The sequence below is a fragment of the Phalacrocorax aristotelis genome, chromosome 4 (assembly GCF_949628215.1).
Source record: "Phalacrocorax aristotelis chromosome 4, bGulAri2.1, whole genome shotgun sequence".
NCBI classification, from domain to species: Eukaryota; Metazoa; Chordata; class Aves; order Suliformes; family Phalacrocoracidae; genus Phalacrocorax; species Phalacrocorax aristotelis.
The window spans coordinates 25,659,227-25,669,754 of record NC_134279.1 but is presented as its reverse complement, the minus strand read 5'-3'; the positions used below and the strand labels follow the sequence as shown (position 1 = coordinate 25,669,754).

Genomic DNA, 10,528 nt, shown 5'->3' with positions numbered 1-10,528 from the left:
CGTTTCTTTTCTCCAGAGGAGGCGGATCGCATCACCACGCCGGTTCTGCTGGTCGTAGGCGACCGTCTTTGCCCGGTTACTGGGAAAGATAAGTGTGGTTTCGTACAAGAGATATATGTGTCCTCGCATATATGGAAAGAGGGTCAGGGGAACACTCATATCCGTGCGACGCCTGTCATATACTCAGCTGGATTACAAGGTCATTTTACACAATTTGTACAGAGAATTTTCAGGTATTTGACAAATGCTTGCAGTCCTCTTCTGAAGGGAACCCGCCGGGGGGGGGGGGGGAGGGGCTGGCAGGGGGCGGCCATCGCTCCCTCCTGGCAGCGCAGCCGGTCAGCGCCCACCCGCCGCGGGTGGCGGCCCATCGCGCCGCTCCACTCGGACCCAAATCCAGGGCAACCGGAGCCGCGCCAGGCCCGGCCCGGCCAGGCTCGGCCCAGCCTCCCTCCCCGACCGCTCGCTTGGGACGGATGATGACGGGCGTTGTGCTCCTTTTGCGACAGTGCCGGTCGGGGGGGGGGGCCGTTTCATTTACGGCAGGCTGCCTGGTTTCCGGCGGCGTGGGCGGCTGCCCGGTGGTGGTGCACGCTGCTGACGGAAGCGGCCGGTGGCGGCGGGACGGACGGCGGGGCGGACGGCGCGCACGTGGAGGCAGGCCACGTGCGAGGAGGTCGGGCTCGAGCCGCGTGTGGGGGCACGCGGGGAAGGGAGCAGAGCCGTTCGCGGCCGTTGGACCGCTCCTCAGTGCCCGGCCCGCCCTGCGGACGGGCCGGTGGCAGCCCTGAGGGAGCGCCGGGCCGGGCCGTCGGCGGGTTCCGGGAGCGCGGGGATTGCCCTTCCCGGGTTGCCCGCCCTCCTCCCGGGGCCGGAGAGCACCACGTCCAGCCCTCGTACCTAGGAGTGAAAAACTTGCCATCGCTGCTAGTCGCTTTTTACAGGTAGGCGTTGCAGTGGGTGACTTCGTAGGTGTAAACCCGATTCTTCCCGTGCCTGCGTGCCTTCAGTGAGAACTGAAGTGGCTAGCCATTAAATGAACAAACAAGGCTGTCTGGAGGGTTTAATTTGTACAAATCAAATGTGAGGTATCTCTTACATCTTAAACGACTAATTTATGTTTATAATTTAGGAGGTAGTAGAGAATGTCGTTTCGAGGAAGAGGAGGTGGAGGAGGAAGAGGAGGTGGAGGAGGAAGAGGAGGTGGCTTCAATCGTGGAGGTGGCGGCGGTGACAGAGGTGGCTTTAATCGTGGTGGACGAGGTGGCTTTGGACGGGGAGGTGGACGAGGAGGCTTCAACAGAGGCGGATATGACCAGGGGCCTCCAGAAAGGGTAGTTTGTAAGTTACTTGAAGAGATTATGTTTACTTAATTTAGAATGGCTCCTCCAGATCTTTAGCTTGTTTGTTCTTTATTTCAGTATTGGGAGAGTTCATGCATCCGTGTGAAGATGACATTGTTTGTAAATGTAAAACAGAAGAAAACAAGGTGCCTTATTTCAATGCCCCAGTGTACTTGGATAATAAGGAACAGATTGGCAAAGTGGATGAAATCTTCGGACAGCTGAGAGATTTTGTATCCTTCAAAAAAATGTGTGATGTACAATATTTGCTTTTTAAAGGCTCATTATTAAATGGAATTTCTGTAGGATTTTAAAATAGTTCAAGGCTTGACTACCAGTTAGATGTGAACAGTCACAAGTCTAGCTGCAAGTGTTGGTGTCAGTAGGTGCCTTACTCACATTAAGTGCCTGTCGTAAAGATTTTTCAATATGATGGAGTACTTTATGTCAGGCAGAGGTTTTCGGTCAGTGCCAGTACTGGCAGATGCCTTTTGGATCTGTGGAGGTTTGAGATGTTACTTTTTCTAGCTACCTGACAAAATTTTCTGCTATAGGTTACTTATTCATAACAGGGTTGGATCAAGGGAGGGGGCTTTTTTTGTGCTTAGGGGACCTTGATCACGCTCCAGCTTATACTTAGTTATAAAGGTGAGTTCTGCTAGGACATCCTTTGCTCATCGTCCAGCTTGTTACTTAAACTGCCAATAAAAGTGGGCTTGTGCTAGGGCATCCTCTTGCAAAGCAAGGTTGTTGAGACAGGGGTACTGGGTCCATTCTTTTCTCGCTCCCAGGCTGACAGAGTCCGTGATAAAAGCGGGATGACTCAGGGAGTAACCTTGTAACATGGTGGTAAGGCTTAGCCTGTGTTGGTTGGCTGAGCATCAGTAACTCGCTGCATGCATTTTCCTCTCCCACATTAAATGTGAAGTAAAATGTGCAGGTTTAAATCACTCTCACGCTCTGAATTATTAACTTGCAGGTTTACTTTTTGTATCAGAATTATGTGAATTTCAGAAACTTGTTTTCTTCCTGCAATAACATACTAAAAAAACCATGTTACTGGATTTTGCAGTTCCCTTGCTTCTCCACTCAGTCTTGAGTTTTAATTAAGCGCAGTTGGCCAGCAGCTCTTTTTGATCTTCGGAGCCACATACCAAGGTCCTTGCATACTGGAGAGCTGAAGGATTTGTGCAAGACTGTGTGTGGAGTTACAGAGAGTGTCTGCCACCTCGCTGTGGGGTGAGGCTGGGCATGTGGTTGGTCCAGCAGACCCTGCTGGGTCTTGTCTTTCCACAGCCAGGCAGTCGTACCACCCAGCAGCAGCAGCACTAGCAGAGCCCCTGCAGCACGTAAATTGTTGCAGATAAACTTTGAGGTCACCCTGGGGCTGAAGGGGTCATCTCTTGCTAGACAAATTTGTTTCTTTACTATTTTTCTATGTACTCTTTCCAATGATATGTTCTTCCTTATGCCTTAATACATAGAAGGAAAAAACTATTTTACTGCAAAATTCCATATTTATAAATATGAAAAAAACCTGAGAAAAACTGGGGATAATTTCTCCTGATCTTTTAATTGTAATTTTTTGTGGCGGTGATGTTTAGCTTCATTTATAAAATACTAATTTAGAAAATGTCTGAATGTGCCTTTCATATAATAAAAATCACAATTTCTAGTGTTCATTCCTGCTGTATTCCTTAAAGAAACTAACAGTACTTTTCAGTGAAACTGTCTGAGAACATGAAAGCCTCTTCATTTAAAAAAATGCAAAAGGTTAGCCAATCTAGTAACAGAATTCTACTGTATGTCATCAGTTAGATGAATCTACTCTATGTAATCAGATAAGAAAAGCTGTATTAAGTTTTTATTAACTTTAAAAGCTAGTTGTCCTTTGTAAACGTAAGTATTCATTTCCTCTTCATTCCACTTTTGTATCAGCCACGTTCTTCCTTTTCCCCGCCCTGCAAAAAAAGATGTAACAAATGAAACTCGCGCAGATACCGTCTATATTTTAATAACTTTATAACACTGTCATTTTTTTCTTGCGTGCTTTCTTTATTTGGCTGTTTGCAGAGGACAGTTTGACATAAAGGGTTAAGACCAAATTTTGGACATTTGTAAATGGAGATATTAATGCGCTCTTTAGCCTTGGTATTTCCAAAGCCTAATGGAACTCTCTTCCTACAGTTTTACATTGATCCAGCAAAGCTGCTACCCCTTCAGAGGTTTTTGCCAAGGCCCCCTGGAGAAAAAGGTGCTCCCAGAGGAGGTGGTAGAGGAGGACGTGGTGGTGGACGTGGAGGAGGAAGAGGCGGTGGTAGAGGTAAGATCCCAAGAATGGATGCTGCAGAATGTTGGGATTTTTGGTGTGGGATTTTTGGTTGGTTTAGGTTTGGTTTTTTGTTTGTTTGCTTTTTTTTTTTGTAAAGCTGCAGTTGAGTACTTGAATATGAACAGTTGTATTGCAAAGAAAAAATGTTATGCAGATTTCTGTGTGATGACTCAATGGAAGAGGCAGTGATACCTTTCCAATGGCAAGACCTAGGCTTCTCTAGCTAGCTAAGTAACAGCTCCCAAGCATGGGGAGGACAGTAACCTGATTTGTAACAAAGGCAGGAAGCATGACTGTTAAGCAAACTTTTGCTAAAAGGTTGTAGATAATACACACTCAAAACTGTCAGTGAAAGCTTTGGTTTTAGTATGTTCTAAAAATCTAGTTTGGACAAAATACTTGAAATACAGTGTTTTGAGAGAGGGGTGAATGGCCTGGTAGCTCTCATCCTTCTTTGCTTTTTGAACATCATCTGCAATATACTCCTCAGTTAAAGCTGAAGTTCATTTTTTCCAACATTGCAGTTTCTTGCCCCTTCTCCCTACCCTGCCCCTTCGCAGCACCACACGAGTGTTTCACAGCTTTTTGTTTTGCTTGTTTTAATGCTCTGTTGCCTTGTAATGAATTAACAATTAATAGTTGTAATTGATTTTTTTGCTCCCATGAAAGAAGTCTATCATGGAGTTTTGTTAGTGTCTTTAGTATTTTGGACATTGTATATCAGATATTAAACAATACCTAAAATGCTGCAGATGGTCCCTAGAAGAGACAAGGTGCTGGTAATTGACCTAGTAACTGTCCAGCAATTGCCAGCTGCTATTTTGTTGTTGTTGTTCTTTTCCTCTCAGAAGCTGTCGGTGAAAGAAGTTGTTGTGCATAACAAAGAATTCATATGCTTCTCAAAATGTATTTTTTTTCCTACGTTTAGGAGGATTTGGAGGAGGAAGAGGAGGGTTCAGAGGAGGAAGAGGTGGAGGAGGAGGAGGATTCAGAGGAGGAAGAGGTGGTGGAGGAGGCTTTCGGGGTGAGTGTGTGGTTTTTACATTTCAGAAATAAGAATGGCTCCTGATTTCTAAAACTTAAACACAGTGTTGTATTTTTTCAATCTCTTATTGATGTTTGTCATTTCCTGCAAAAGGTTTCTGTGCGTCGCAGTAGCTTGCATAAACCAAAGCACAGTGTCCTGCATTTTTTGATGCTTATGTAAGACCTTGCTAGTCTTTTGCATTCAAAAAGGACTGTGAGAACAGATAATGGCGAAAAATTATTTTATTCCATCAACTCATTTAGTGTTGTGTATATAATTTATTTGCTTTAAATTCATCTAAGATGTGAATTGTTTGGTGTATTTTTCTTCCCTCTTAAAATAGGAAAAGGATTTTAAAAATGGAGCCATGACCATCTCCCTGCTGTCTTACCGTATCATCTGCAGAAGTGAAGAACAAGGAGAAATTTTTGTAAAGGACCCTGAAGAAGTTCTTTTTGTAAAGAACTTGAAACTGTAAAACGATAACTTTTTTTATACTTACTGACTGTTGATGAACACATGAGGAGAGCTAGCCCTAGGCGAAGAACTGAAGACTGCTCAGAAAATACTTGAACTTCTGTTACTAAGCCAGGATTCAATGTTATTCTTAAACTGTTTGTTTCTGACAAGTGACGTAGTGAAAGCTTGACTTCATGTTGGAGCTTGGAGCAAAAAATCAGTTGAAATGTTTTTTCAGAAAAACCCTACGGGTTCACTACATGCACATACGTCAGTGTGAACCTGTTACCTACGTGTGACTGATCCCTAGCTCTCATCCTCTTTTTATATTGAATCCTCTGGGTGGCTGCAAAGTGGACATGCTGTTTAAACAACCTTCATGAAGCTTTTTATACAAACTAAACTTCAAAATTCTGTGTTCATAGAATTTTTTTATACATAATAATGTATAAAAGGAAAGGAGGATAGCAAAGTATGTTCTGTGGATTTTTCCATATAAATCTCAATGAAGGCCAAAGGCATTAAGACATGTTCTTCTTAGAAGCTATCTAATGGCTAAGACAAGGTTAATACTATTCTTATGTCACCTAATTGTATCTAATTATACTGATACTAAAATTGCTAAGGATTTTTAGCTGTCCCCACCTCCCCCTTAGTCTGCTTCTCTTGAGGTTTTAATGTCCTGGCAGTGCACCTCTGTGGTGCTCTGGGCTTGTGTAGGGCTTAAGATTAGATAGCCCATCATAGGGCTCCTCTGCACGTGGTGCTTTCAGTTAAGTATTGCTTAAAAAAGACATGAAAAAAATCTGCACAAGTCTTTGGTCTCTTTAATTAGATCCATTATCAGGAGTGTTGAAGAGCTAGTAACTGTCTCTTCCTAAGGGTGGAGGAGAACAGGATATCTCTCTGCTCTTTAACTTTGGAAATAAAATAAGAATAGAGAAGTAGAATCTCCCTGGATTTCATCCCAGAGCCAGGAGTCCATTCACAGACTCTCATACCAAGCACTTTTGAAAAGGGATCCGTAGAATAATCTACGTGAATGTATTTTAAACATCTTGTTCAATGTGGAAAGAAGTACATTTCAGAATTGTTTGTATTGTTATATGTTTTAATTAATGAATGCAGTAACAGGCAAATGAGTTATGTTAGCCTTCTGCTTAACAAAAGGAAACAGGTAAATTGTCAGCACCAGGACTGGACAGTTACTGGTCGTGTTAACGAATGTGACTTAGTTTGAATAGTCTCTGGAACAAAACTTGAAACAAGTTAGCAAAACAAATGTGCAGGAATTCAGTTAAGTCTGAACAGGCGCTGCATAGGGTAATCTCTACCCTATGCATATAGAAGTACATCCCTCTATACAAAAAGGATGTGGACAGGCTGGAAGGGGTCCAGAGGAAGGGCCACCAAGATGATCAAAGGACTGGGAAGCTGCCATACGAGGATAGGCTGGGAGAGATGGGATTATTCAGCCTTGAGAAAAGGAGGCTCAGAGGGGATCTCATCACCACGTACCAGTACTTAAGGGGCAGCTACAAAGAAGATGGAGACTCCCTTTTCACAAGGAGTCACATGGAGAGGACAAGGGGGAATGGCCACAAGTTGCTCTTGGGCAGATTCCAGTTGGACACAAGAGGGAAATTTTTCACAGTGAGGACAGTCACCCATTGGAATAATCTCCCCAGGGAAGTGGTTGACTCAGCCACATTGGACACCTTCAAGAGTTGTCTGGACAGGGTGCTGGGCCATCTTGTCTAGACTGTGCTCTTCCTAGAAAGGTTGGCCTAGATGATCTCTGAGGTCCCTTCCAACCTGGGATTCTGGGATTCTGTGTGATTCTGTAATAGGTAAAAACATTTTTCACCTTAAAAAAAAAAAACCACAAAAAGTTGGAATTTCTGCTAGAGCTGCCTTTGTGAGAAGCAGCTGAGTCTACTGTTCAACTGCAGCACAATCAGGAGTTGAGGAATACCGATTATTTTCCTGGTATCCAGACCTCTGAAAATGTTTAGACTTGTGTTGCTGTGTATTGCTAGGCCTAAATGACTTAGGGCTCTGACTTGAGGCATCGTAGAATTGCCCTTTAGACAAAATCCTATGCCAGTCGTTGCATCTCTGGCATACCGCATTGCAGTTGAACAATGCCAACCTGCAGTGAAGCTGGACTTGTCATCACTTTTGTCATATTTGTAATTGTATCATCTGCCGTGCTGTATTTCCTTAGTGGTGCTTCAGTAGCTACTTGTGGGTAGCTGACTTAGATCTTTCCTTATTTTTCTGGCTTTGGAAGACTAACATAACACAGTCCTCAGTCTTACACCCAACATCATACTCTGCTTCACTATTCTCACTGCATGCTTCAGGAACATACTTTTTGCCAGGATATCGGAAGAAGAGTGTACTGCCATCACCTTTAAATTTTGTGACATGACAGCTGATCTTTCAATTGTGTGAAGTACTGTCTTGCAGCCTTGGACAAGAAGCGTATGCTTTGAATCCCACAGCAGATGGAGCAGTGAGTCAGCCTGAAGCCATTGCAAGGCCAAAGCAAAGACTTCTACGTCTGTGTGCGGAGGGGTTAAAGAACAATATCCACTGCAGCTCTAGAGGGGAGTTCAGCCTCTTGATTTTAGGGAACGGGATTGCTGTCCCAGCTAAGGAGTGCATGAGGAGCATTATGGCATGCCCTATGCCTACAAACAATGTTAGATAGGATTAACACAAATATCCAGAGGAAATTTAGATCTTTGTGGAGGTTGTAGGACGTTCAGATGCTGATGGAAGAACAATCTTAGTGATTGGATGTGAAATGAGCTGCTATATGAGGAAGCAGCATCTGGACACGTCTGCCATGTGGTGATGCCTTTGTTTTGCTTTTCCTTCCCCATTCTGGGGGTAATTGTGTTTGGTTGTGGCAGGGCCCACCCAGTCTCTGTTCTGCGTTGTCTCCTCTGTGCCGTGGCGTGACCCTGCCCTCCTAATGCAAGTAGTTGCAAACTGTAATAGGTAAAAAATCAGTGTCTTAAAATAAGACAAAATGTCTTGTTCTGCAGTGTAATGCTGCAGTAGTCAAATCCTGTCTGTGATTCTGTCACTGCTCCTGATCCTAGTAAGTGAAGTGTTCAAGTTGTATATATGTGCTTACAGATATCCTAGGATTTTTATGCAGAGAACAGGAAAGGTGGGCTCACCAGCACCCTGACAGAAGTAGGTATGGCGGCAGAAACAGAAGGTTCAAGTAGCTGTAGTGTCTGGGGGAGAAAGAGTCACACTGCAGCAAGAGGGGTGGGGGGAACATGTTAGTGTCAGTGCGGGCTCTCAGTGACGGTTTGGTGTTCCCTGGATTTCCCCTCACTGGCAGCCTTTGGGGCAAACAGCTGGGCCATCTAAAGAGCTTCCCACGTGCCTCCCATGCCAGCAGCACAAAGCGGGTTGCTGTCCTGCAATATTCCTCCGAAGCTCTGGAAGAAGGTTGGCTTCAGTGCACCCCAGAGCACTTGGCTTCCCGTCCAGGACACAGCCATAGTGGTGTCACCTGCCTGTTGCCTTGTCTACTTGTCCATGTCTGCACATGCTCGCTGTCAGCAGGGGCAGAGCGTTCAACGACCAAGACCCGTTTTCAAAATGTGGTCGCAAGTGCATGTGTTAGCCACTGCGGTATTTGACCCAGACACAGGGTCCGACTTTCAGCTGATTCTGAAAATGACAGCTGGTAAATCAGTAAGATCAGGTTGCTTAAAGGTGCTTAAAGACCTTGACCCTTTTGTCTTTGCCACGCTAAAATTCTGGTTTTATGTTTTTTCTGTGTGGGATCTAAATCCTTGCTAAACAGGGTAATACATGGACGTGTATTGTAAAGCTGAAATTGTTATCAGTTGAGAATGGCTTTAGTGCTCCTGCATTCCTTCTTGGAGGGATGTTTTTTCTCCTTGTGTTCTCTATAGTTGCCGGGATAGGATGGTTCGGTATAGCTCATAGATTTGCTGTGTAACTTTGACAGAGAAATTTGATGAAGTGCAAAAAATAATTGGGATATTTTAACGTATGTCTGCAGCACAGGCTGTTGTAGAACAGAAAGGGTTCTCTCTAGCACTGACATGAAATTATGAATGGTTGCCTGAAGCAGTGCTGGTTAGTCACATGCATAGTGGTGCAAAGTTATCTGCAGTTGTGCGAAGCATTGTCTTCTTTAAAAAAGCATAGCTGCTGCATGAAGTTTGGCAAGTAGAAAGCTTTGTGGAGTCATGCTTTTCAGGGTGTTTTCTTCAGTCAGCTGAAAACCTCTTCAGTTTAGAGTCAAACTTTTCTAATCAACAGTTTAAATCTAATAAGAGCCTCTGTGAGGGAGGAAAAAAAAGTAATTGATTTGTTTTCCATTGGGTTCGAACCATTTGCATCTGTTTGTGAAAATAAGACTAAAGGGAAGTTCTGGCTTATAGAGCCCTCTAGTGGTGACGTGGGTAATAAACGTGGGAGGGTTTGTTTTGGGTTTGGTTTTTTTAGTGTGGTCACCACTGAAAGTAGGAGAAAGGTTTTGTTTTGGTTTTTAATTGTTAAATTTTTTAAAATGCAAACGGTAAGTTTCGCTACTCTCATCACTTGTAGATTGAAATATACTTTACAAATAACTGAAAGAAACTTGCTAAACCCTGTAGTGAGTTTTGCATTGCCCCATATCTGTACAGATACCTACAAATTGAAGAATGGACTTAAATAGAAATTGCTACTGATCTGGGACAAGTGGGAAGGAAAAGCATCACTTGAGATTATAAAGTGCCCCTCTGACACTAGTAATATGTAATACTATCTGTTATTGGAGGATAAAAACAGCCAGAGGATTTGCTTTCTATTTTTTCTTATGCCTGTATTAAAAAGCAGTGTGGTAAGCCATATTTTATCTGGCTTAGGAACTGTGGTTCCAACTTTCTGGATTATATCTATACTTCAATATTAAATGTTTTATGAACTGCAGTGTTCTAGAAAAAATACTTTTAGATTAATGATAAGTAAGGTCTGCCTTTAATTTTGACTTTTTTGTCTCAATTCCTGTTGCTGTAAAATTAGCCACATTTAAGAGAAGAGGAGGCAGAGACAACATGGTGGTACGTAGGATGGACTGCACGTATTAGAAACCTGTGTTTTAACCAACAAGTACATATAAAATCTGTATAGTCTCATTATCTGATACTCCAAGTCTGGAATCCTCTCTGAGTAAAAATAGTAATGCTTTGCTTTTCTGAGACATTCCGCATTGCAAGCTCTGACTTCTGAGGAAGCTGCAAGATCTGAGATGCTTTTGAAAATCTTGCCAAAGTTTCAGGGGAGGAAAGCAAAGATATCAAATTATCACCGTGCTTCTATCTT

The 10,528-nt window shown here is 43.4% G+C and overlaps 1 protein-coding gene across 3 annotated transcripts; it reads left to right on the top strand.

The window, feature by feature from the left end:
• Window positions 1-16: 16 nt before the first annotated feature.
• On the top strand, window positions 17-10,135 carry GAR1 (GAR1 ribonucleoprotein). 3 transcript variants are annotated; one of them, XM_075090668.1, is made up of 7 exons: window positions 17-199; window positions 1,133-1,341; window positions 1,422-1,576; window positions 3,057-3,116; window positions 3,531-3,666; window positions 4,604-4,699; window positions 5,046-10,135. In XM_075090668.1, the coding sequence occupies exons 2-7, from the start codon at window positions 1,146-1,148 to the stop codon at window positions 5,057-5,059; spliced, it is 657 nt and encodes a 218-aa protein (XP_074946769.1). In that variant the 5' UTR covers window positions 17-199; window positions 1,133-1,145; the 3' UTR covers window positions 5,060-10,135. The 3 variants fall into 3 exon arrangements, with proteins under 3 accessions (XP_074946769.1, XP_074946768.1, XP_074946766.1); XM_075090667.1 differs by having other exon boundaries at window positions 17-233; XM_075090665.1 differs by lacking the exon at window positions 17-199 and adding an exon at window positions 552-944.
• The last annotated feature ends 393 nt before the right edge of the window (window positions 10,136-10,528 follow it).